The following is a 27913-nucleotide window of genomic DNA, read 5'->3' as shown; positions in this document are numbered from 1 at the left end:
ATTGCTGTTTGGGGTTTTAGGCTGGGTTTCTGTACAGCACTTTGAGATATCAGCTGATGTACGAAGGGCTATTTAAATACATTTTATTTGATTGTAGCGGCTCAGTTTTATTTCCCAATAATGAAACTGGCTTCTTTGAGCAGACACAATGTTTCATATGGCATACCATCTAGCATGGCAAATGTCACAGCGCTGTAAAAGTCTGACTCAAAGAATGACAGGTCCGTCAAAGATTTGGTATAGGCAATAACCAATTTGGTTTGGACAAACTGTGGGTGGTGGTAGGTGAGTAGGCTTACTGCATACCAATCTGTTACATACAAATTACAATTTACTGAATTACATCTGTCTAGTTAGTAGACATACAATGTGCCATGGTTGCTACATCACATTATGCCAGACTCTTAGAATCAAATAATATTTTTTTTTCAGAATGGACACAAGGCGCTTTTCAGATATAAGGGGAAAGTGTACCACCTCTACCAAGATATCTGAACCTTATGGTACATGATGATCACCCATAAGTGGAATTTGCAAGGTCAAGCCCCACTCAAGTTACTCCACCTCAACTGCAACACTGGTGGTAGCGGTGGGATAATCCCCCCAGTCTAAGGCTGGCTTTTGCATGGGGAATTTATTGAAAGAAAGGGAATAGCCTTGGGTTCATGTCCCAGGTCAGAAGTATAGTGTCAGTGACAAAACTCATGTGCTATACCAAGACATACCAAGAAATATTGACCGTTTTGGCACAGATAGGGCAATCCCCACTCTGGAAAACTACACAATCATAAGCACATTTCACAGCATAGCAAGGAAACAATCACACTGTTTAATTATAAAAGACCAACCACATTGGCCTTCTGGTCTTAAAGGTAGTGGAGTATCAACACACAGAACATTGTTTAGAAGACACATAAGACACAATATTTAACTCTTCCCCTAACACAAATGCATATGCTATAGGGCTTTGGGTACGACTTCATGAGGTCAGGAGAAGGTAAATACCAGCTGTTGATTCTTTCCCTCTCTCCCATGAGATAAGGAAGTATCCCTGCCAACATTTTACAGAACGGCCTGTAACTTTCAGGAATTCCACACAGAGAGTGAGAGGAAAAGGTATCTCATATTTCAGCTCCCCATTGGGGTGCATGATAGTTTTACGCAATAGCTAACAAGGCACTATTGCGTGCCAGACTTCTCTAGACTATGGTCGATTGTTGTGAAAGAAGAGCCAGTATGAGAAAGTTGCAGACAGATTCATAAGAATGTAGACAGCAAAAAATGGACACCCACCCAGTCAACTTTGAAACAGATAATATATTGTTTGCAAACATTAAACCTGGTTGTCTGAATTCAATATGTTATTCAGTCAAAAACAGTGAAAGGTTAATACAGCTTCTTAGAACATTAGAATAAAAAATCATGTATGCATGTAATTGGCACTAACAGGAAATGTTTTCCATAGAGGAAATGTAGATGTTTTTGGTATTATGCTACACTGTTATGTTACATGCTGCATAGTGGCTAAATAACAGATTGATTATTTCTCTGATGACAAGCTTAATTTGAATTCCTCTGCACTGTCATTGGAGCATTCAGAGGAATAATCTCAAGATCTTGGGTTTGAAGATCTGCATCTTGCTGCTGTCCATATTCTTGACCATTTCCTGGGACGCAAGAATCCCCTGGTGAGCCTCATCGAACAGCTCCTTCCCGATCTCCGCCTGAACCCTGTCTCGCCAGGCACTTAGCTTAAGTCTCCCCTCAAACACATCCAAACCGGAACCGACAGGCTGTGGGATACCAAAACGCAGAAATACACTCAGAAGGCCCACAATATAACAATATATTACAACAAAATTGATTGTTGTTAGGTTTGTGATGATTAACACTTGTTTCATATATCAATAATTGTTCTAGTTAACACTTGTGGAAACAAGGAGCTCCAAACCAAAGACCTAAGACACAGATTTAGTAATTGATTTGGACATGTCACTGCAGGTAGCTAAGGGGTTTAAGAGCGTTTTTCCAGGAACCAAAATGTTCACTGGTTCGAATCCCCGAGACGACTGGTTGAAAAATCTGTCAATGTTCCCCTGAGCAAGGCACTAAACCCTAATTTTGCCTGTAAATTGCTCTAGATTAGAGTGTCTGGTAAATGTAAATGTAAAACGTACTTGGTCTCATCTACTACTGAAGCAGAAAGAGACAAGATCTGCAAAACATTCACCTGCATGATCTCAACAATGGCCACCAGGTCGGCCAAGGAGATCTGCTCTCCTGCGATAAAGGGCTTGTCCCCAATGAACTTTTCTTCAATGAGTTTCAGAGAGCCTTCCAGGTCCTCCAGGGCTCCATCCATCTTGTCCTTGGGGACCTCCACACCCATGATCTTTGGAATCAAGAGCTACAACACAGGCAGCCTTTTTATAATGTAAAACACAAACGTGTTGAATTCCCGAAACTTTATATTATGCCATGAAAAAACGAGGAGGTATGAGATCAACCTCATCTCTCAAAATCTAACATAACAGGTACAAAACAGCTCTGCATCAAATTCTTATAACAATGCATGTAGAAGGATTTTTTGTTTTTGTCAGTGAAACTCAAAGGGCCACAGTCACATGCTTTGGCAATGTGTAGGCTGTAGTCTATTTCCTCACAAACTACTGCCCGCGCACACACATCGAACATGGAAAACTGGAAACATTTAGCGGTTTATAATACCATTATTATTACCTAAATCTTCTTAGTGTGTGACTTTATTTGACCACAGGAAAAAAGGATGTTATTATGCTACTGAGTAAACATTGCTATCTGGGTTGGACTGAACAAAGTCCAAAGAACAATTTGAAAACAATTCTAAATCCAATCATGTAGTAGCATCACTTACCCTGAGCCAAAACATTTTTGAGCCATGCATACGTATGCCCATGTGCTGCCAGGACAGGTATTCATTGACACGGGCACGCTTTTGCAGATCGGCTGGATACCAGTGGTCTGAGGTCTGGTACTTTTCTGCCAGATACTTCATGATGGCAATGCTGTAGAGATGATTGTCCCGTTTAGTCATTGAAACACTTTACCTCGCCACTGTATTAGAATCATTACTAAAATCAGAATGAGGATATGTTTAGCTACTCCAGGGATCACAAAGGATTTGTCTTATTACATTGCCTCATCAGATAAGATGGTTGATCAACTCAATGTTGTCATTCCAACCTTTCAGCCAAGCAGAAGTCTCCATCTCGGATTGCAGGAGCTTTCCTGATCATGTTGATCTTCCCAAACTCTTCTCCATACTGCTCTCCTGAAATGTAGTAAATTACAGAGATACATGACAGACTTACTCCTGTAATAAGCCACCTACACCGAGTGTACTGTACAAACCATTAGGAACACCTTCCTGATATTAAGTGTCACCCCCTTTTGCCCTCAGATCAGCCTCAGTTTGTAGGGGCATGGACTCTACAAGGTGTCGAAAGCATTCCACAGGGATGCTGGCCCATGTTGACTCCAACAGTTGTGTCCAGTTGGCTGGATGTCCTTTGGAGGTTGGACCATTCTTAATACATACGGGAAACTGTTGAGCATGAAAAACCCATACGTGTTGCAGTTCTTGACACAAACCGGTGCACCTGCCACCTACTACCATACACTGTTCAAAGGCACTTAAATCTTTTGTCTTGCCCATTCACCCGCTTAATGGTACACATACACAATCCATGTCTCAGTTGTCTCAAGGCTTAAAAATCATTCTTTAACCTGTCTCTTCCCCTTAAACAAATCAAATCAAATTGTTTCTCACATGCGCAAAATACAACAAGTGTAGGTAGACCTTACCGTGAAATGATTACTTACAAGCCCTTAACCAACAACAAAGTTAAGAAAATATTGACTAAATAAACTAAAGTAAAAAATGTAAAGAGTAACACAATAAAGTAACAATAACGAGGCTATATATAGGGGGTACCAGCTTTGCACACTGTTGGCATCCTCTCAACCAGCTTATTTCATGAATGCATTTCAATTAACAGGTGTACCTTGTTAAAAGTTCATTTGTGGAATTTCTTTCCTTCTTAATGCGATTGAGCCAATCAGTTGTGTAGTGGGTGTGAGGTAGGAGTGGTATACAGAAGATTGCCCTATTTGGTAAAAGACCATATTATGGAAAGAACAGCTCAAATAAGCAGAGAAACAGTCCATCATTACATAGTTTCTTCAAGTGCAGTCGCAAAAACATCAAGTGCTATGATGAAACTGGCTCTCATGAGGCCCCCACAGGAAAGGAAGACCTAGTTACCTCTGCTGCAGAGGATACGTTCATTAGAGTTACCAGCCTCAGAAATTACAGCCCAAATAAATGCTTCATAGAGTTCAAGTAACAGACACATCTCAACATCAACTGTTCAGAGGAGACTGCGTGAATAAGGCATTCATGGTCAAATTGCTACAAAGAAACCACTACTAAAGGACACCAATAATAAGAAGAGACTTGCTTGTGTAACAGTATAACTTTAGACCGTCTCCCCTCGCCCATACCCGGGCGCGAACCAGGGACCCTCTGCACACATCAACAACAGTCACCCACAAAGCATCGTTACCCATCGCTCCACAAAAGCCGCGGCCCTTGCAGAGCAAGGGGAACTACTACTTCAAGGTCTCAGAGCAAGTGACGTCACCGATTGAAACGCTATTTAGCGCGCACCGCTAACTAAGCTAGCCGTTTCACATCCGTTACACTTGGGCCAAGAAACATGAACATTAGACCGTTGGAAATCTGAAAATTTGAGATTTAACCACTATCTTTGTGAGACGCAGAGTAGATGAACGGATGATCTCTGCATGTGTGATTCCCATGGTGAAGCATGGAGGAGCAGGTGTTATGGTGCTTTGCTGCTGACACTGTCAGTGATTTGTTTCGAATTCAAGGCACACTTAACCAGCATGGCTACAACCGCATTCTGCCGCGATACACCATCCCATCTGTTGTGCTTAGTGGGGTTATTATTTGTTTTTCAATAGGACAATGACCTAAAACACCTCCAGGTTGTGTAAGGGCCATTTGACCAAGAAGGAGAGTGATGGAGTGCTGCATCAGATGACCTGACCTCCACAATCACCCCTGACTTCAACCCAATTGAGATGGTTTGGGATGAGTTGGACCGCAGAGTGAAGGAAAAGCAGCCAACAAGTGCTCAAGCCTATGTGGGAACTCCTTCAAGACTGTTGGAAAAGCATTCCAGGTGAAGCTGGTTGAAAGAATGCCAATAGTGTGCAAAGCTGTCAAGGCAAAGGGGGGCTACTTTGAAGAATCTCAAAAATATTTTTTCATTTGTTTCACCCTTTTTTGGTTACTACATGATTCCATATGTGTTATTTCATAGAGTTGATGTCTTCACTATTATTCTACAATGTAGAAAATAATACAAATAAAGAAAAACCCTTGAATGAGTAGCTGTGTCCAAACTTCTGACTGGTACTGTATAGGTAGGAGTAAAGTGACTACCCATAGATAATAAAACAGCAAGTAGCAGCAGTGCAAAAACAAAAGGGGATGGGGGGGGGGGGGTCAATGTAAATAGTGCAGGTAGCCATTTGATTCATTGTTCAGCAGTCTTATGGCTTGGGAGTAGAAGCTGTATCGTGGAGTTGAGAAACCCAGGACAGGGTTAGGGTAGACTAGGCTACTTGCGTGCAAGCAACAATAGATGCCTATCAGACTTAAACTTACAAAATACCTTTTCAGGCTACTTCTGTAAATTACTTTTTACTGAACTTTAGATAACCTTCTATTAACGGTGAAAATTCTAGAATGAAGTTGGCTAGTCTAAAAGCACAGTCTCCAAAATAAAAACAACCTACCTTCCAAAAGCGAAACCTTCATAAAATCAAAAGAAATGTTGTTCTTCTTGGCAAAGATATACACCGAGCGACATGGCTGTGAGAAAAGGTCTAAATACATTTCCAACGTCATCTTTAATACAAAGCAAAGATAGTCTTCACGGTCAAACCCCGAATGACTTCTAGAATTTCTGGAAGCCTTCTACTTCTCTTTGGGAACTATATACCACACCCCTGGAGCGCGAGGAGGATCCCCGAGCCTTCTCACTGGAACTCGCGCGCACGCCCACTTTCCACAGCGCATAGAAAAGGATCATGTGTGTCTGAGTGGTTAAAAATGCACACGTAACACGAAACGATTTTCATAAATTGTAATGATTGCATACTTGTAATGTTGCATGGACTTCCGTATAACTTAAGTAGGCTACATGCAGACAGTTAGCTCATGATCTATGTAACATTGATCAAATCTAACTTTATTTCTTTAGAACATTTCTTGCAACAAATGCATTTCAAGGTGATGTGTGATTTATTGTGTGACCTACTATGAATAACGTTACATGAATTAAACTAAAATACAATTGTTCGGTTAGCCTTTTTAGTTGGGGTTGCCCTAAAATAGTGTGGCTGCTTGTTGGCTACATCTGCTTGACAACTAGGGGAGCAATAGCCATGACTTCCCTGCTGCCTCTTCTCTGCACAACATCAGGATATGTATGGTTGATTTCGCAAATACGGGCACTTTTGGATATTGAATGTTATTGAAAATGCTATTTAAACTAAAATATCGTTTTCCACAAATACCCGAGGGGAAATGTCATTACCTCCAAGTCATAAAATGTGCTATTTTAGTTGAAAAGGAAATTACAGAAAGTGTCGAAGGTATTTTATATAACATTTCACATTATTTTTTAAATCATGTTTTTTTTATATATTTCTTTTACTATTTTGTAGTTTTCTTAATTATATGTATTTGTCCTGTCTAAATGTCCATATATGCCTTGGTGATATATTATTTTAGGAATTATCTTAATAACAAGCATATCAAAGGTTCACATATGGGAAAAATCATCAATATAAAAACTATGTACCGTGATGGTAATTACTTAGCGTTGTGATAACGACAGAGTGTGGTGAAATTACATTTCGTATAAAACAACTGATGAAAAATACCATTCATTAGTTTAATGTCACAGTTGTACACGGGCGTCGTAAGAAGCGGACCAAGGTGCAGTGTGGTGAGCGTACATATTCCTCTTTATTAGAATGTCGCCAACAATAACCAATCCAAAACAACCGTGACGCTTAACAGGACTATGATGCCTCAAACAAAGTTAACTACCCACACTGAAAGGAGGGGAAAAGGGCTACCTAAGTATGATTCCCAATCAGAGACAACGATAGACAGCTGTCCCTGATTGAGAACCATAACCAGCCAAAACATTGAAATAAAGAAACATAGAATGCCCACCCCACATCACACCCTGACCTAACCAAATAGAGACATAAAACGGCTCTCTAAGGTCAGGGCGTGACACCATTCAAAACCTTTAAAAAACAAAGATACATGCCTCAATAACTTAAGCGTCTTTTAGAACAATTTCAATGCATTAGGCAGAAATACATGTATAGAGTTGGAAATACTGGTTGACATTAAACACATTATTGTTCACTGGCTGCAGTCTATTGAGTCAGACTCATGAGCGACTGGAACGAGCTGCAGCAAACACTCAAACTGGACAGTTTTATCTCAATCCCTTCATTCAAAGACTCAATCATGGACACACTTACTGCTTTGCGTGATTTATTGTTGTTTCTACCTTCTTTCCCTTTGTGCTGTTGTCTGTGCCCAGTAATGTTTGTACCATGTTTTCTGCTTCTACCATGTTGTGCTGCTGCCAAGTTGTGTTGCCACCATGTTGTTGTCATGTGTTGCTGCCATGCTATGTTGTTGTCTTTAGGTCTCTCTTTATGTAGTGTTGTCTCTCGTCATGATGTGTGTTTTGTCCTATATTTTTGGTAGGCTGTCATTGTAAATAATAATTTGTTCTTAATTGACTTGCCTAGTTAAATAAAGTTAAATAGATAATAATAATAATAATACATCAATAGTTAAATAAAGGTTACATAAAATAAACGAGACAGGTGTCAAGATTAGGTTTTGCCCTTAATGCACTCTATTGCTTAACGAGAGAGCAAATTTCCACCCAGACTGCGCTATCAAGCATCATATGCCATTTTGTAGCTGGATGAGGCTCAGGGACAAACCCAAGCACATTCTCTCATTGGCCAAAATAATCAGTTGGCTCCCACACAACTCATCTTCTTGACTAGATTGCAGCTCTCTGCATCAACATATTGTATAATACCAGGGTAAGGGTCTTCATTATATTCCACAACACAACACTTTCCAATCAGTCCCTCATATATGTCTACAATGGGCTCTATTGCATAGGAGATGGCTGTGGTGCTGTACAGGTGGAAGGTTGGGGTTTGCCTGCCTCTGTTGAATTATCACGGTTTGTGCTTGGGCCAAAACATTAACATAGATGTAGAGTCATGTGAGGGGCAGTTAGGTCATCATTCTGTAGCTGTAAGACTGCAGGTGAGTGTGGTGGTGTGTTCCTTTACAGGTATGACTCCATAACCACACATTTCTGGACAGCTGACCTGTTTCTTTGGTTTATTTTCTATGGCCTCCTTTTTCATTTTTTCTCACTGGGAAAGTTGTGAGATGGATTTCAGTTCATCACTTTGGTTTCACTTGTGTTATCTTACTTTTTGTTTCTTAAGATACTCCTGGTATCTTATAGGATCTTGTTGGCTAATAGGACTAATGGTTGAGGCAGATTACCCACTCGCTCGTTTACTCAGATTACCCAGATGGCACCATTTTCTTGCTTTTTTATTTAGAGATAGCCAGGGGCACACTCCAACCTTCAGATATAATTTACAAACAAAGCATTTGTGTTTAGTGAGTCCACCAGATCAGATCAGAGGCAGTAGGGATGACCAGGGATGTTTTCTTGATAAGTGTGTGAATTTGACAATTTTCCTGTCTTGCTAAGCATTCAAAATGTAACAAGTACTTTTGGATGTATGGAATAATGTATGGAATAAAAAGCACATAATTTTCTTAAGGAATGTAAATGTAAAAATATAAATAGTCAAGTAAAATACAGATACCCCGAAAAACAACTCAAGAAGTATTTTTCTTTTTTTTTCTTTACACCACTGAGGATGACACTAAGGGCCCATACTTATTTTTTCTCAGTCTTAAAATGTGCCAATTAAAATTGTTGACGTCGTTGCACATGATGAAATGCTACATGTTAGCTGTTTTCATTACATAACCTGGCACATTATGCCCTGTTAACCTGAGCAGGTGACAGTGATTATTTCCTGTAACAAATTCTGCATCAGCCTATCAAAAATCTTAAACTTTAAAACCACCAATGAATGGCATTTCTTAAAATATGTAAACTTGGCCACCAGAAGGATATTTCAAACCTCCAAATTCAAGGTTTACTTTTGTTCCGCTTGGTCTGTCTCAAGTGTAGAGTGGCAATATTGCATGATGCATCCTTGACTACGCTACTAGCTACTAACGTTAGACAAAATTCAAAAAGGCAAGTTTTGCATATATGATAAAATCCCAAATTTTTTGCTCATCCGTTTCTCACACGTTCATGTACTTTTACCGAACAAAAGATAAAGGTCTATACAACATTTCAGTTTATTATACATCATACAAAAAAAATGTTGAAGAGGATTTTGGACTTGTCAAATAGCTGTCATGTACCATCTTCATCATTGCTTCTGGGTGGCACAATATCGGGGATGTAGGTCGGGGTGCCTTGTAAGGATCCGACAGCGAGTGGATAATCTGCCTCTACCATTAGTCCTATTAGCCAACGTGCAATCATTGGATAACAAAAAATAGACGAGCTACAATCTCGAATATCCTACCAACAGGACGTTAAAAACTGTGATATCTTATGTTTCACCGAGTCGTGGCTGAACAACAACATGGATAAAATAAAGCTGGCGTAGTTTACGCTTCAACAGCAAGACAGAACAGCTGCCTCCAGCAAGGGGTGGCGGTCTGTGTATTTTTGTAAACAACAGCTGGTGTACGAAATCTAATATTAAGGAAGTCTTGAGGTTTTGCTCATCTGAGGTAGAGTATCTCATGATAAGCTGTAGACCACCCTATTTACCAAGAGAGTTTTATCTATATTTTTCGTAGCTGTTTAGTTACCACCACAAACCGATGCTGACACTAAGTCCGCACTCAATGAGCTGTATAAGGCCATAAACAAACAGGAAAACGTTCATCCAGAGGCACTCCTAGTGGCCGGGGACTTTAATGCAGTCAAACTTAAATCCGTTTTACCTCATTTCTATCAGCATGTTAAATGTGCAACCAGAGTGGAAAAAAAACTCTAGGCCACCTTTATTACACACACAGACACCTACAAAGGTCTCCCTCACCCTCCATTTGGCAAATCTGACCATAACTCTATCCTCCTGATTCCTGCTTACAAGCAAAAACCAAAGCAGGAAGCACAAGTGACTCTGTGTCAATGACGATGTGGTCAAATGACACAGATGCTAAGCTACAGGACTGTTTTGCTAGCAGAGACTGGAATGTGTTCTGGGATTCTTCCAATGACATTGAGGAGTACACCACATCAGGCACTGGCTTCAGCAATAACGTCGTCCCCACAGTGACCGTACGTACATAACCCAACCAGAAGCAATGGATTACAGACAACATCAGTACTGCGCTAAAGGGTAGAGCCGCCGCTTTCAAGGAGTGGGACTCTAATCCGGACGCTTACAAGAAATCAGACGAACCATCAAACAGGCAAAGCATCAATACAGGTCTAAGATTGAATCGTACTACACCGGCTCCGACGCTCGTCGGATTTGGCAGGGCTTGCAAACTATTACAGACTACAAAGGGGAGCACAGCCGTGAGCTGCCCAGTGTCTGCCCGAGCCTACCAGACGAGCTAAATTGTAAGCAACACTGAAGCATGCATGAGCATCAGCTGTTCCGGATGACTGTATGATCACGCACTCCATAGCAGATGTGAATAAGGCCGCGGGGCCAGACAGATTACCAGGAAGTGTACAGATGATACAATCCACACTGCCCTTTCCCACCTGGACAAAATGAAAACCTATGTGAGAATGCTATTCATTGACTACAGCTCACCGTTCAACACCATAGTGCCCTCACAGCTCATCGCTAAGTTAAGGACTCAGGGACAAAACACTTCCCTCTGCAACTGGATCCTGGACTTCCTGACGGGCCGCCCCCAGGTGGTAAGGGTAGGTAACAACATCTGCCATGCTGATCCTGAATACTGGGTCCCCTCAGCGGTGCGTGCTCAGTCCCCTTCTGTACTCCCTATTCACACATGACTGCATGGCCAGGCACGACTCCAATATCATCATTAAGTTTTCCGACGACACAACAGTGGTAGGCCTGATCACCGACAATGATGAGATAGCCTATAGGGAGGAGGTCAGAGACCTGGTCGTGTAATGCCAGGATAACAACCTCTCCCTCAACGTGATCAAGACAAAGGAGATGATTGTGGACTACAGGAAAAGGAAGACCGAGCACTCTAACTACATGTACATATTACATCAATTACCTTGACCAACCTGTGCCCCTGCACATTGACTCTGTACCGGTACCCCCTGTATATTGCCTCGCTATTGTTATGTTTTACTGCTGCTCTCTATCTATGTTATTTTTAACTTACCTATTTTTTACCTAACACTTATTTTTCTTAAAAACTGAATTGTTGCTTAAGGGCTTGTAAGTAAGCATTTCACCTGTTGTATTCGGCGCAAGTGACAAATAAAATTTGATCTATGGATTATATTTCTATGTTTGGTTGCGGCTGCCACTTTGCCTTTTACAAATTTCAAAATACAATTATGAGAAAAACATAGGCCTACCATTTAGAAAGAAAATGCCTATTGCTGAAAAGAGAAGACTTCTCTGTCTGTATTAGAAAATTTAAACTTTTGAGAGATTCTCAGCGAACAGTACTGTTTTTCAAAGTAGTTTATCTTCAGATATTGGCACAAGCCATTGGCCAATGAGCAAATAGCCTGGAAAGTTTATTTTGTAGCCTAATGTAGTCCATACTATATATATACAAATACATATACAGTTGAAGTCGGAAGTTTACGTACACCTTAGCCAAATACATTTAAACTCAGTTTTTCACAATTCCTGACATTTAATCCTAATAAAAATGCCCTGTTTAGGCCAGTTATTTTTTTATTTTTTTTATTTCACCTTTATTTAACCAGGTAGGCTAGTTGAGAACAAGTTCTCATTTGCAACTGCGACCTGGCCAAGATAAAGCATAGCAGTGTGAACAGACAACACAGAGTTACACATGGAGTAAACAATTAAGTGAGGAGCACCACTTTATTTTAAGAATGTGAAATGTCAGAATAATAGTAGAGAGAATGATTTATTTCAGCTTGTATTTCTTTCATCACATTCCCAGTCAGTCAGAAGTTTACATACACTCAAATAGTATTTGGGAGCATTGCCTTTAAATTATTTAACTTGGGTCAAACGTTTTGGGTAGCCTTCCACAAGCTTTCCACATGAATTTTGGTCCATTCCTCCTGACAGAGCTGGTGTAAATGAATCAGGTTTGTAGGCCTCCTTGCTCGCACACGCTTTTTCAGTTCTGCCCACACATTTTCTATAGGATTGGAGTCAGGGCTTTGTGATGGCCACTCCAATACCTTGACTTTGTTGTCCGGATAGGGGGCAGTATTTTCACTTTGGATGAATTGCGTGCCCATAGTGAACTGCAGCCTACTCTGTCCTAGATTGCGAATATATGCATATTATTATTACTATTGGATAGAAAACACTCAAGTTTCTAAAACTGTTTGAATTATGTCTGTGAGTATAACAGAACTCATAGGGCAGGCAATCTTCCAAACAAGAAGTGAAATTCTGAATGTGGGGCAACTTTGACGTCATCGCCCCCTCCTTTCCCAACAAGATATGGATCTGGTAGCACTTCCCACGCCTTCCACTAGATGTCCTCATTCAGTAGAAAGTGGAATGGAGCATTTGCTGTGAACTTTGACCGAATGGGAGGGGAAATAGTCAGTGTCCCGACAGAATGTAATTTTCCTGTGGCGCATTTCTCTGTGGGTGCTACCGCTGTTCCATTTGGCTCCAGCTGAAAACGTATGATGGTTGGAACGTTATTGCATATATATGATAATAACATCCTGAAGATTGATTCTCTACTTAGTTTGACCAATTTATTCGACCTGGAATATATCTTTTGGAAGTTTTCGTGCGAGTTATCCTGGACCAGCAGTCAGTTTTTGGGCACGTGAGCTGAAAGTGATAGCAAATGCAGCTACTTGGACACTAGTATTGGACATTATGGAACAAAACAACGATTTATTGTGGAACTAGGACTCCTTGCACTACATTCTGATGAAAGATCATCAAAGGTAAGAGAATATTTATGTTGTAATTTCGTATTTCTGTTGACTCCAACATGGCGGAGAAATACTTTTACGTCTGAGCGCCGTCTCAGATTATTGCAATGTTAGGCTTTTTCCGTAACGTTTTTAAAAAATCTGACACAGTGGTTGCATTAAGAACCAGTGTATCTTTAATTATATGTATCTTTAGTCAAAGTTTATGATGAGTATTTCTGTTATCTGGCGTAGCTTTCTATAAGTCCTCCGGATATTTTGGAGGCAGTTCTGAACATGGCGTCAATGTAAACCGAGATTTGTGGATATACATATGCAATGTATTGTGTAACATGTTATATGAGTGTCATCTGATGAAGATTTTCAAAAGGTTAGTGATTCATTTTATCTCTAATCCTGCTTTTGTGACTCTATCTTTGGCTGGGAAAAATGGCTGCGTTTTCCCTTTGATTTGGTGGTGGTCTAACATAAATATATGTTGTGTTTTCGCTGTAAAACATTTAAAAAATCGGATATGATGGGTAGATGAACAAGATGTTTATCTTTCATTTGAGTTATTGGACTTGTTAATGTGTGAAAGTTAAATATTTCTAAAGAATATTTTTGAATTCCCTGCGCCACCTTTTCAGCTAAATGCCATAACAGGCCATTTTGCCACAACTTTGGAAGTATGCTGTTGTTTTATTTCTTTACTTACCTATTGTTCACCTAATACATTTTTTTGCACTATTGGTTAGAGCCTGTAAGTAAGCATTTCACTGTAAGCTCTACACCTGTTGTATCCGGCGCACGTGACGAATAAACTTTGATTTGATTTGATGCTTGGGGTCATTGTCGATTTGGAAGACCCATTTGCTATAGACCAAGCTATAACTTCCTGACTGATGTCTTGAGATGTTGCTTCAATTTCTCCACATAATTTTCCTTCTTCATGATGCAATCTATTTTGTGAAGTGCAATGGTTTCTCCTGCAGCAAAGCACCCCCACAACATAATGCTTCCACCCCCGTGGAATGGTGTTCTTTGGCTTGCAAGCCTCCCCCTTTTTCCTACAAACATAACAATAGCCATTATGGCCAAACAGTTCTATTTTTGTTTCATGAGACAAGAGGACATTTCTCAAAAAAGTACAATCTTTGTCCCCATGTGCAGTTGCAAATCGTAGTCTGGCTTTTTTATGGCGGTTTTAGAGCAGTGGCTTCTTCCTTGCTGAGCGGCCCTTCAGGTTATGTCGATATAGGACTCGTTTTACTGTGGATATAGATACTTCTGTACCTGTTTCCTCCAGCATCTTCACAAGGTTCTTTGCTGTTGTTCTGGGATTGATTCACACTTTTCTCACCAAAGTACGTTCATCTCTAGGAGACAGAACACGTCTCCTCCTGAGCGGTATTATGTCTGCCTGGTCCCATGGTGTTTATACTTGCGTACTATTGTTTGTACAGATGAACGTGGTACCTTCAGGCGTTCGGGAAATTGCTCCCAAGGATGAACCAGACTTGTGGAGGTTTACAATTGTTTTTCTGAGGTCAAGGCTGATTTATTTTGATTTTCCCATGATGTCAAGCAAAGAGGCACTGAGTTTGAAGGTAGGCCTTGAAATACATCCACAGGTACAACTCCAATTGACTCAAATGATGTCAATAAGCCTATCAGAAGCTTCTAAAGCTATGACATAATTTTCTGGAATTTTCCAAGCTTTTTAAAGACAAAGTCAACTTAGTGTATGTGAACTTCTGATCCATTGGAATTGTGATACAGTGAATTATAAGTAAAATAATCTGTCTGTAAACAATTGTTGGAAAAATTACTTGTGTCATGCACAAAGTAGATGTCCTACCCGACTTGCCAAAACTATAATTGTTAACAATAAATTTGTGGAGTGGTTGAAAAACAAGTTTTAATGACGCCAACCTAAGTGTATGTAAACTTCCGACTTCAAATCAAATAAAATCAAATCAAATCAAATTTTATTTGTCACATACACATGGTTAGCAGATGTTAATGCGAGTGTAGCGAAATGCTTGTGCTTCTAGTTCCGACAATGCAGTAATAACACGTAATCTAACTAACAATTCCAAAACTACTGTCTTGTACACAGTGTAAGGGGATAAAGAATATGTACATAAGGATATATGAATGAGTGATGGTACAGAGCAACATAGGCAAGATACAGTAGATGGTATCGAGTACAGTATGTACAAATGAGATGAGTATGTAAACAAAGTGGCATAGTTTAAAGTGGCTAGTGATACATGTATTACATAAGGATACAGTCGATGATATAGAGTACAGTATATACGTATGCATATGAGATGAATAATGTAGGGTAAGTAACATTATATAAGGTAGCATTGTTTAAAGTGGCTAGTGATATATTTACATCATTTCCCATCAATTCCCATTATTAAAGTGGCTGGAGTTGAGTCAGTGTCAGTGTGTTGGCAGCAGCCACTCAGTGTTAGTGGTGGCTGTTTAACAGTCTGATGGCCTTGAGATAGAAGCTGTTTTTCAGTCTCTCGGTCCCAGCTTTGATGCACCTGTACTGACCTCGCCTTCTGGATGATAGCGGGGTGAACAGGCAGTGGCTCGGGTGGTTGATGTCCTTGATGATCTTTATGGCCTTCCTGTGACATCGGGTGGTGTAGGTGTCCTGGAGGGCAGGTAGTTTGCCCCCGGTGATGCGTTGTGCAGACCTCACTACCCTCTGGAGAGCCTTACGGTTGAGGGCGGTGCAGTTGCCATACCAGGCGGTGATACAGCCCGCCAGGATGCTCTCGATTGTGCATCTGTAGAAGTTTGTGAGTGCTTTTGGTGACAAGCCGAATTTCTTCAGCCTCCTGAGGTTGAAGAGGCGCTGCTGTGCCTTCTTCACGATGCTGTCTGTGTGAGTGGACCAATTCAGTTTGTCTGTGATGTGTATGCCGAGGAACTTAAAACTTGCTACCCTCTCCACTACTGTTCCATCGATGTGGATAGGGGGGTGTTCCCTCTGCTGTTTCCTGAAGTCCACAATCATCTCCTTAGTTTTGTTGACGTTGAGTGTGAGGTTATTTTCCTGACACCACACTCCGAGGGCCCTCACCTCCTCCCTGTAGGCCGTCTCGTCGTTGTTGGTAATCAAGCCTACCACTGTTGTGTCGTCCGCAAACTTGATGATTGAGTTGGAGGCGTGCGTGGCCACGCAGTCGTGGGTGAACAGGGAGTACAGGAGAGGGCTCAGAACTCACCCTTGTGGGGCCCCAGTGTTGAGGATCAACGGGGAGGAGATGTTGTTGCCTACCCTCACCACCTGGGGGCGGCCCGTCAGGAAGTCCAGTACCCAGTTGCACAGGGCGGGGTCGAGACCCAGGGTCTCGAGCTTGATGACGAGCTTGGAAGGTACTATGGTGTCGAATGCCGAGCTGTAGTCGATGAACAGCATTCTCACATAGGTATTCCTCTTGTCCAGATGGGTTAGGGCAGTGTGCAGTGTGGTTGAGATTGCATCGTCTGTGGACCTATTTGGGCGGTAAGCAAATTGGAGTGGGTCTAGGGTGTCAGGTAGGGTGGAGGTGATATGGTCCTTGACTAGTCTCTCAAAGCACTTCATGATGACGGATGTGAGTGCTATGGGGCGGTAGTCGTTTAGCTCAGTTACCTTAGCTTTCTTGGGAACAGGAACAATGGTGGCCCTCTTGAAGCATGTGGGAACAGCAGACTGGTATAGGGATTGATTGAATATGTCCGTAAACACACCGGCCAGCTGGGCTGCGCATGCTCTGAGGGCGCGGCTGGGGATGCCGTCTGGGCCTGCAGCCTTGCGAGGGTTAACACGTTTAAATGTCTTACTCACCTCGGCTGCAGTGAAGGAGAGACCGCATGTTTTCGTTGCAGGCCATGTCAGTGGCACTGTATTGTCCTCAAAGCGGGCAAAAAAGTTATTTAGTCTGCCTGGGAGCAAGACATCCTGGTCCGTGACTGGGCTGGATTTCTTCCTGTAGTCCGTGATTGACTGTAGACCCTGCCACATGCCTCTTGTGTCTGAGCCGTTGAATTGAGATTCTACTTTGTCTCTGTACTGGCGCTTAGCTTGTTTGATAGCCTTGCGGAGGGAATAGCTGCACTGTTTTTATTCGGTCATGTTACCAGACACCTTGCCCTGATTAAAAGCAGTGGTTTGCGCTTTCAGTTTCACACGAATGCTGCCATCAATCCACGGTTTCTGGTTAGGGAATGTTTTAATCGTTGCTATGGGAACGACATCTTCAACGCACGTTCTAATGAACTCGCACACCGAATCAGCGTATTCGTCAATGTTGTTATCTGACGCAATACGAAACATCTCCCAGTCCACGTGATGGAAGCAGTCTTGGAGTGTGGAGTCAGCTTGGTCGGACCAGCGTTGGACAGACCTCAGCGTGGGAGCCTCTTGTTTTAGTTTCTGTCTGTAGGCAGGGATCAACAAAATGGAGTCGTGGTCAGCTTTTCCAAAAGGGGGGCGGGGCAGGGCCTTATATGCGTCGCGGAAGTTAGAGTAACAATGATCCAAGGTCTTTCCACCCCTGGTTGCGCAATCGATATGCTGATAAAATTTAGGGAGTCTTGTTTTCAGATTAGCCTTGTTAAAATCCCCAGCTACAATGAATGCAGCCTCCGGATAAATCGTTTCCAGTTTGCAGAGAGTTAAATAAAGTTCGTTCAGAGCCATCGATGTGTCTGCTTGGGGGGGGATATATACGGCTGTGATTATAATCGAAGAGAATTCTCTTGGTAGATAATGCGGTCTACATTTGATTGTGAGGAATTCTAAATCAGGTGAACAGAAGGATTTGAGTTCCTGTATGTTTCTTTCATCACACCATGTCACGTTGGCCATGAGGCATACGCCCCCGCCCCTCTTCTTACCAGAAAGATGTTTGTTTCTGTCAGCGCGATGCGTGGAGAAACCCGTTGGCTGCACCGCTTCGGATAGAGTCTCTCCAGTGAGCCATGTTTCAGTGAAGCAAAGGACGTTACAGTCTCTGATGTCCCTCTGGAATGCTACCCTTGCTCGGATTTCATCAACCTTGTTGTCAAGAGACTGGACATTGGCAAGAAGAATGCTAGGGAGTGGTGCACGGTGTGCCCGTCTCCGGAGTCTGACCAGAAGACCGCCTCGTTTCCCTCTCTTTCGGAGTCGTTTTTTTGGGTCGCTGCATAGGATCCACTCCGTTGTCCTGTTTGTAAGGCAGAACACAGGATCCGCGTCGCGAAAAACATATTCTTGGTCGTACTGATGGTGAGTTGACGCTGATCTTATATTCAGTAGTTCTTCTCGACTGTATGTAATGAAACCTAAGATGACCTGGGGTACTAATGTAAGAAATAACACGTAAAAAAACAAAAAACTGCATAGTTTCCTAGGAACGCGAAGCGAGGCGGCCATCTCTGTCGGCGCCGGAAGTCACTGTATGTGTGTGTGTGTGTGTGTGTGTGTGTGTGTGTGTGTGAGTGAGTGTGTGTGTGCAGTACCAGTCAAAAGATTGGACACCTACTCATTCCAAGGTTTTTCTTTATTGTTACTATTTTCAATGTAGTAGAGTAATAATGGAGACATCAAAACTATGAAATAACACATATGGAATCAAGTAGTAACCAAAAAAGTATTAAACAAAACAAAATCTATTCAATATTTGAGATTCTTAAAAGTAGCTACCCTTTGCCTTGATGATAGCTTTGCACACTCTTGGCATTCTCTCAACCAGCTTCTTGAGGTAGTCTCCTGGAATGCATTTAAATTAACAGGTGTGTCTTGTTAAAAGTTAATTTGTGGAATTTCTTTCCTTCTTTATGCATTTGAGCCAATCTGTTGTGTTGTGACAAGGTAGGGCTGGTAAACATTAGATAGCCCTATTTGGTAAAAGACCAAGTCCATGGTAAGAACAAGAACAGTCCATGGCAAGGCAAGAACAGCTCAAATAAGCAAAGAGAAACGACAGTCCATCATTACTTTAAGACATGAAGGCCAGTCAATCCGGAAAATGAATGGAAATGTGTAAGTTTCTTCAAGTGCAGTCACAAAAACCATCAAGTGCAATGATGACCGCCACAGGAAAAGAAGACCCAGAGTTACCTATGTGATAAGTTCATTAGAGTTACCAGCCTCAGATTGCAGCACAAATAAATGCTTCAGAGTTCAAGTAACAGACACATCTCAAATCAACTGTTCAGAGGAGACTGCGTGAATCAGGTCTTCATGGTCAAATTGCTGCAAAGAAACCATTACTAAAGGACCAATAAGAAGAAGAGGCTTGCTTGAGCCAAGAAACACGAACAATGGACATTAGACCAGTGGAAATCTGTCCTTTATTCTGATGAGTCCAAATTTGAGATTTGGATTCCAACCACCGTGTCTTTATTAGACGCAGAGTAGGTGAACGGATGATCTCCGCATGTGTGGTTCCCACCGTGAAGCATGGAGGAGGAGGTGTGATGGTGCTATGCTGGTGACACTGTCAGTGATTTATTTAGAATTCAAGGCACACTTAACCAGCATGGCTACCTCAACATTCTGCAGCGATACACGATCCCACCTGGTTTGCGCTTAGTGGGGCTATTATTTGTTTTTCTACAGGACAATGACCTAACACACCTCCAGGCTGTGTAAGGGCTATTTGACCAAAGAGAGTGATGGAGTGCTGTATCAGATGACCTAGCCTCCTCAATCAACTGAGCTCAACTGAATTGAGATAGTTTGGGTCGAGTTGGACCGCAGAGTGAAGGAAAAGCAGCCAACAAGTGCTCAGCATATGAGGGAACTCCTTCAAGACAGTTGGAAAAGCATTCCTCATTAATAACCTCTTATGGCTGCATCCCTTGTTCTCAATTTCCGCCTGAAGACATACCCTAATCTAACTGCCTGTAGCTCAGCCCCAGAGGCAAGGATATGCATATTCTTGGTATCATTTGAATGGAAACATTCTGAAGTTTGTGGAAATGTTAATTGAATGTAGGAGAATATAACACAGTAGATCTGGTGGAAGAAAAGAGAAAGAAAGTGCATACGTTTTCTGTTTTTTAAATGACCTATAACTATATGCAACAGTGCAAATAACTATATACAACATCTCAAAAAGCAATTCTAACACACACAATTATTTTTATTTTTTTAAATATTAGAAAATAAATATTAAAAAAACAGTACACCCTTTGGAAGTCCTCTACACAATATTTTGCTGCCTGTGCCATGTCCCATAGCAGTCTCTTTCTGATGTAAAGCAGAGGCAAACTGAACAAGTGGTGCAGGTCATGCGACACAGAACACAACGACGCCTCCATGCTGTGCCCTTTTGGCCCTGAGGCCTGCAGTAATGAACTGTGGCATATGAACACCACTGGAGGCAGGAGTAGAGGGGGCAGAGGTAGAGTGGGCAGCTTGGCACCGGGGGCTCCCAGTCGGAGTCGCTATCACTGTGAAAGAAAACATTTAAAAAAAGATTTGTATTGTATGAGCCTTTTCGCGTCACATAAAATAAACAGATATGTATTGTATAGAGCAGAGGGAACAGTCACTAAGGTGAAGTGCTGTTCCATTCAACTCCGGCCATTGTTGTGGGCCTGCCCTCCCCTGGAAAGCACCCAATGGCTATTTCATATGGAAATGGAGAGGAGTAGCAGGCGCAGTGGCCATGTGTGTGTTTGCTGTTCTACTCCATTCCATTTGAATAAAAAAATGGAAAATATATCTGACATGGAATATATATATATATATATATATATATATATATATATATACATACACACATACATATATATACACACACACACACACACACACACACACCCAAACAAACCAACAAACACACACACACACACACACACACACAGACACACACACACACACACACACACACACACACACACACACACACACACACACACACACACACACACACACACACACACAAACAAACAAACCACACATTATATTGCAAATTGCAAAATATACATATATTTTTTTGCCAAAAATATATATATTTCATAAAACGGCATTCGCACTTACCCGTCCAGAAGTACGTCCTGTCCTTGCAGAAACAGCTCCTCAGCTTCTGTTTGAATCATAACACTCACAGATTCCTCAAACAAAAATCTGTCTCACTTTCCAGATCAATCTCCTCTATAATCTGGTGCAAATCTGTATACTTAGACTTTGACTTCACTTTTCCTGATTTATTCGCCTTGATGTCTTCAATGAAATCGTTGAAAATACAACTTTCAAAAATACTGCTGTGCGTAACAAGCGTCACAGCAACTCCTCTGATAGTCAAGGCGAGAATGGAGTTCCTTACGCGTGCATTTACAAACAAGGAATGGTGGTCCAACCCAAAACCATTACATACTGGTGTTGACCTCAGTTCATTGGCTATCTACCCAGCTAGATTTCAAGAAGATCAGTGGTCATTGGGCAGAAATAGTCAATCAACGAAGCTTCGGTAAAATTATTGGTGCGCAAGGTAGTCATTGCTCGTTGTCTTCAAATCAGTTCACTTCGGTCAATACTCCCCACAAAAAAACAATGACGTTTGGCTGTGTTGCAAACATCCAGGGGAATGCACTGAAACCCACCATGACTAGATAAACAATGGTTTACCGTGTGTAATTACGTCGAATGCTCTGTAAAAAATTGATAGAGATGGAATTCACGGCACAAACGGGTTACAAAATGTTTCGATTTAGGCTATAAAAATGTATTTTATCAAAGAAAATGGCACTTCATTTGATCACTGGGACCCTCAGGAAGAGAAATAAGAGCAAGATATCAGAATGTAAGTCATAATTCTACCTTCAGATGTGAAAGTGTAAAAAATGTAATGGCGGAAAATGTTTTTGTTGTTGAATGCTCTTCTCAAACAAAAGCATTGGATTTGTTCTCTGTAATAGCTATTTTAAATCGGAAAACGTAGTTTGATTAGCAAGATTCTAATCTTTTGAAGGGTGTAAGACACTTGCATTTTCAAGAATGTTTAATGTTACGACATCGTATTTTTAGTTTTCACTCTGAAATTTCCCCTGATGTTGATCCCTGTACGGGGATTGCAGCCATAAGAGGTTTTAAGCTGGTTAAGAAAATGCCAAGAGTGTTCAAAGCTGTCATCAAGGCAAAGGGTGGCTACTATGAAGATTATGAAATATAAAATATATTTTGATTCGTTAACACTTGTTAATGCTAATTTGTTAACACTTTTTTTGGTTACTACCTGATTCCATATGTGTTATTTCATAGTTTTGATGTCTTCACTATGATTGCATAATGTAGAAAATAGTTTAAAACAAAGGGGGAAAAAGTCCACCAGCGAAGGGAAAAGGTGATTGTAGAGAGCAAAGATGCAAGAAGGAATTATACAATGAGCAAAGTGATCATGCTGTTTGTATGTGGCTGCTTTAAAAGTGAACTGTTCTTGTGGGTGATCAGGTGTGTACTCATTCCGCCAAATTCTGTTGAAAAACTTTTCTTAAATAGAAGCAAACGGAATGAAACAGGGATAAACATACCTGATCAGCTAGTATTCAAGAGTGTGCAAGGCAGTATTGAATGTGTTACTGTCACCTTGATAACTCAAATCATCTCTCGACCTGTGCACCTACACTACCATTCAAAAGTTTGGGGTCACTTAGAAATGCCCTTGTTTTTGAAAGAAAAGCCATTTTTTGTCCATTAAAATAACATCAAATTGATCAGAAACACAGTGAAGACATTGTTAATGTTGTAAATGACAATTGCAGCTGGAAACAGCTGATTTTTTTATGATATATCTACATACAGTAGGTGTACAGAGGCCCATTATCAGCAACCATCACTCCTGTGTTCCAATGGCAATTTTGTCACGTTCTGACCTTTATTTCCGTTGTTTTGTATTTATTTAGTATGGTCAGGGCGTGAGTTGGGTGGGCAGTCTATGTTTGTTTTTCTATGTTTTGGGGCATTTCTATGTTTTCGGCCTAGTATGGTTCTCAATCAGAGGCAGGTGTCATTAGTTGTCTCTGATTGAGAATCATACTTAGGTAGCCTGGGTTGCACTGTTTGTTTGTGGGTGATTGTCTATGTTGATGGCTTGTTTCAGCACAGGTCTCATTTTGTAGCTTCACGGTCGAATTTGGTTTATTGTTTTTGTTACTCGTTTGTATAGTGTTCAGTCTTTCTTTATTAAAGATTTTACCATGGACACTTACCACGCCGCATATTGGTCCTCTGATCCTTCTCGCCTCTCCTCTTCAGACGAAGAGGAGGACGGCCGTGACAGAATCACCCACCAACCAAGGACCAAGCGGCGTGGTAGAAAACAGCGACGACAGCAGCAGCAGCAGCAACAACAACAGCGGCCGGTATCACAGGACTCCTGGACATGGGAGGAGATACTGAACGGAGAGGGACCCTGGGCACAGGCTGGGGAATATCGCCGCCCCAAAGCAGAGCTGGAGGCAGCGAAAGCTGAGCGGCGGCGATATGAGGAGGCAGCACGGCAGTGCGACAGGTACGAGAGACAGCCCCAAATTTTTTTTGGGGGGGGGCACACGAGGGGTGGAGCTAGGCCAGGTAGCAGACCTGCGCTCACCCCTCGTGCTTATTATAAGCAGCGCGATACTGGGCAGGCACCGTGTTATGCGGTTAAGCGCACGGTGTCGCCAGTACGTGTCCATAGCCCGGTGCGCTATAGGACAGCCCCCCGAGAGTGTCATGCGAGTGCGGGCATCGAGCCAGGGCGTATGGTGCCTGCTCAGCGGGTCTGGTCGCCGGTACGCAGTTTTGGCCCAGGGTATCCTGCGCCGGCTCTGCGTGCTGTGTCTCCGGGGCGCTGGGAGGGTGCAGTGCGTCCTCTGCCCGCGCTCCGCTCGTACCGGGCGACTGTGGGAATGGAGCCGAAGGGAGAGGTGCGTGTAGTAAGCATTAGATCTCCCGTGCTTACCCACAGCCCGGTTCAACCTGTGCCTGCACTCTGGACGGTCCGGGCTAGAGTGGTTATCCAGCCTGGGGAAGTGGTGCCAAGGTTGCGCACCAGAGCTCCAGTGCTCCCCCACAGCCCGGTCTTTCAGGTGCCTCCTCTTAACCCCAAGCCTCCTGAAGGTCTTCCCAGCCTGGTGGTTCCTGTGGCAGCCCCACGCACCAGGCTGTCTCTCTGTCTCCTCCCTGCAGGTGGTCCTGTCTGTCCGGCGCTGCTGCCGGAGTCTCCCGCCTGTCCGGCGCCTCTGCCGGAGTCTCCCGCCTGTCCGGCGCCTCTGCCGGAGTCTCCCGCCTGTCCGGCGCCTCTGCCGGAGTCTCCCGCCTGTCCGGCGCCTCTGCCGGAGTCTCCCGCCTGTCCGGCGCCTCTGCCGGAGTCTCCCGCCTGTCCGGCGCCTCTGCCGGAGTCTCCCGCCTGTCCGGCGCCTCTGCCGGAGTCTCCCGCCTGTCCGGCGCCTCTGCCGGAGTCTCCCGCCTGTCCGGCGCCTCTGCCGGAGTCTCCCGCCTGTCCGGCGCCTCTGCCGGAGTCTCCCGCCTGTCCGGCGCCTCTGCCGGAGTCTCCCGCCTGTCCGGCGCCTCTGCCGGAGCCTCCCGCCTGTCCGGCGCCTCTGCCGGAGCCTCCCGCCTGTCCGGCGCCTCTGCCGGAGCCTCCCGCCTGTCCGGCGCCTCTGCCGGAGCCTCCCGCCTGTCCGGCGCCGCTGCCGGAGCCTCCCGCCTGTCCGGCGCCGCTGCCGGAGCCTCCCGCCTGTCCGGCGCCGCTGCCGGAGCCTCCCGCCTGTCCGGCGCCGCTGCCGGAGCCTCCCGCCTGTCCGGCGCCGCTGCCGGAGCCTCCCGCCTGTCCGGCGCCGCTGCCGGAGCCTCCCGCCTGTCCGGCGCCGCTGCCGGAGCCCCTCTGCCCAGAGCAGCTGTCTCTCTGTCCCGAGCAGCTGTCTCTCTGTCCCGAGCAGCTGTCTCTCTGTCCCGAGCAGCTGTCTCTCTGTCCCGAGCAGCTGTCTCTCTGTCCCGAGCAGCTGTCTCTCTGTCCCGAGCAGCTGTCTCTCTGTCCCGAGCAGCTGTCTCTCTGTCCCGAGCAGCTGTCCCTCTGTCCCGAGCAGCTGTCCCTCTGTCCCGAGCTGCCCCTCTGTCCAGTGGGGTCATTGAGAGGGGTGGTCATGCTGAGAGAGCCACGGAGGCGGACAATAAGGCGGACTAAGACAATGATGAGATGGGGTCCGCGTCCCGCGCCAGAGCCGCCACCGCGGACAGACGCCCACCCAGACCCTCCCCTATAGGTCAAGGTTTTGCGGCCGGAGTCCGCACCTTTGGGGGGGGGTACTGTCACGTTCTGACCTTTATTTCCGTTGTTTTGTATTTATTTAGTATGGTCAGGGCGTGAGTTGGGTGGGCAGTCTATGTTTGTTTTTCTATGTTTTGGGGCATTTCTATGTTTTCGGCCTAGTATGGTTCTCAATCAGAGGCAGGTGTCATTAGTTGTCTCTGATTGAGAATCATACTTAGGTAGCCTGGGTTGCACTGTTTGTTTGTGGGTGATTGTCTATGTTGATGGCTTGTTTCAGCACAGGTCTCATTTTGTAGCTTCACGGTCGAATTTGGTTTATTGTTTTTGTTACTCGTTTGTATAGTGTTCAGTCTTTCTTTATTAAAGATTTTACCATGGACACTTACCACGCCGCATATTGGTCCTCTGATCCTTCTCGCCTCTCCTCTTCAGACGAAGAGGAGGACGGCCGTGACAAATTTGTGTTAGGTAATCCAAGTTTATAATTTTAAAAGGCTGATTGATCATTAGAAAACCCTTTTGCAATTATGTTAGCACAGCTGAAAACTGTTGTTCTGATTAAAGAAGCAATACAACTGGCCTTCTTTGGACAATCAGCATTTGTGGGTTCGATTACAGGGTCAAAATGGCCAGAAACAAAGACTTTCTTCTCAAATTCGTCAGTCTATTCTTGTTCTGAGAAATGAAGGCTATTCCATGCGAGAAATTTCCAAGAAACTGAAGATCTCATACAACGCTGTGTACTACTCCCTACACAGAACACGCACAAACTGTCCCTAATCAGAATAGAAAGGGGAGTGGGAGGCCACGGTGCACAACTGAGCAAGAGAACATCAGTACATCAGAGTATCTAGTTTGAGAAACAGATGCCTCACATGTCCTCAACTGGCAGCTTCATTAAATAGTACCCGCAAAACACCAGCCTCAACGTCAACAGTGAAGAGGCGACTCCGGGATGCTGGCCTTCTAGGCAGAGTTCCTCTGTCCAGTGTCTGTGTTCTTTTGCCCATCTTAATCTTTTCTTTTTATTGGCCAGTCTGAGATATGGCTTTTTCTTTGCAACTCTGCCTAGAAGGCAAACATGCCGTTTCCAGCTACAATAGTAATTTACAACATTAATAATGTCTACATTGTATTTCTGATCAATTTGACGTTATTTTAATAGACAACATTTTTTCCCTTCTTTCAAAACAAGGACATATCTAAGTGACCCAAAACTTTTGAACGGTAGTGTACGTCGTAACTTTAATTCGTAGGTTAGGTTGTAGCAACCTTGTGATGTGTATAAGGAACATTTTAGTATCATGTCGTAGCCTAAACCTATCGATGCTATATTGATCTGGGTGAATGGAACATGAATGACAGCCATCCCAATATGCTGTAATAGAAATAAGGTCGTGCTCATTAAAAATGAATCGCCCTCCCTCATCTTAAAGGGCACCGACCGCCACTGATGTCACATCATTCATTGTGGGACATCCATTCTTTTATGGCTACAGTATGTGTCTCTCTCTGTAACAGTCATCAGCATTTCCCTGGGTGAGCACAAAACAACTTGCTGCCACACTTTTTAAACAATGTCTCGTGTTTTAATGCAACGGTTTAGAAATAAAGATACATGGGGACAACCACTTTGGGCACTCTCATATTTACGCACAGCTCCCCAATAGGGCATCCCCTCAAACTTGGGCTCTGATCTGGCGTTTGCCAATGACTTGAAGTTTACTGTATGTATCAGTACAAGACCTGTTCAAACTGCAGCAAAAGGTGAGCATTCCTCGACTACTATGGTTTCCCATATAAGGTTGTGGAAGTCAACCCTATCATGCACACAGAGATCAAATGCTTGCCGGAGTACCAAAGGATGTCCATCCATATGGAGGACTTCCAAACTTTAAGCAAAATGCTATTTTAAAATATTTTTTAGAAAATATATTTTTTTTCAATTTAGTTTAATAAAACCTTCCCCCTCTTCCTTCTCTTGCCTGTTTATCAGCAACTGAACAACTCCTCTGTCATCATCAGTGCAAAGACATGCATGGTTGACAACTAGGCTAAATATATGTCATTTAATCAGACGAGGGTACAAAACATTAACACCTACCTAATATTAGTATGAAAAAGGACAAAAATGCATGCAGTCACTACTGTAAATCGCTCTGGATAAGAGCGTCTGGTAAATGACAAAAATTTAAATGTTAATAAATTATCAAACATTTCTAAAAACCTGTTTTTGCTTTGTCATTATGGGGAATTGTGTGTAGATTGTTGAGGAACAAGCCCTGAAACACGGAGTGGTGTGGTGCAGAGCCATTTACTGGATGC

General features: G+C 43.2%; 1 protein-coding gene across 1 annotated transcript; it reads right to left on the bottom strand.

Moving 5' to 3' along the window:
* Positions 1-808: 808 nt before the first annotated feature.
* LOC110509522 (glutathione S-transferase theta-3) lies at positions 809-6134 on the bottom strand. The gene is made up of 5 exons (XM_021590438.2): positions 5866-6134; positions 3223-3310; positions 2894-3044; positions 2231-2407; positions 809-1793 (listed from the first exon to the last, which is right to left on the bottom strand). Exons 1-5 carry the CDS (start codon positions 5975-5977, stop codon positions 1596-1598), a joined length of 726 nt encoding a protein of 241 aa, XP_021446113.1. The 5' UTR covers positions 5978-6134; the 3' UTR covers positions 809-1595.
* Positions 6135-27913: the final 21779 nt, after the last annotated feature.

Source organism: Oncorhynchus mykiss, chromosome Y, assembly GCF_013265735.2.
Source record: "Oncorhynchus mykiss isolate Arlee chromosome Y, USDA_OmykA_1.1, whole genome shotgun sequence".
NCBI classification, from domain to species: Eukaryota; Metazoa; Chordata; class Actinopteri; order Salmoniformes; family Salmonidae; genus Oncorhynchus; species Oncorhynchus mykiss.
The sequence above is the reverse complement of the archived record's forward strand: the minus strand, read 5'-3'. Positions and strand labels throughout refer to the sequence as shown.

Coding starts and splice junctions, on each gene's coding strand:
- LOC110509522 (XM_021590438.2), bottom strand. CDS start 5,977: ATGACGTTGGAAATGTATTTAGACCTTTTCTCACAGCCATGTCGCTCG. Junction 3,311..5,865: donor GAAGGTTTCGCTTTTGGAAG/GTAGGTTGTTTT, acceptor ACTACATTTCAG/GAGAGCAGTATGGAGAAGAG. Junction 3,045..3,222: donor GACTTCTGCTTGGCTGAAAG/GTTGGAATGACA, acceptor TCATCTCTACAG/CATTGCCATCATGAAGTATC.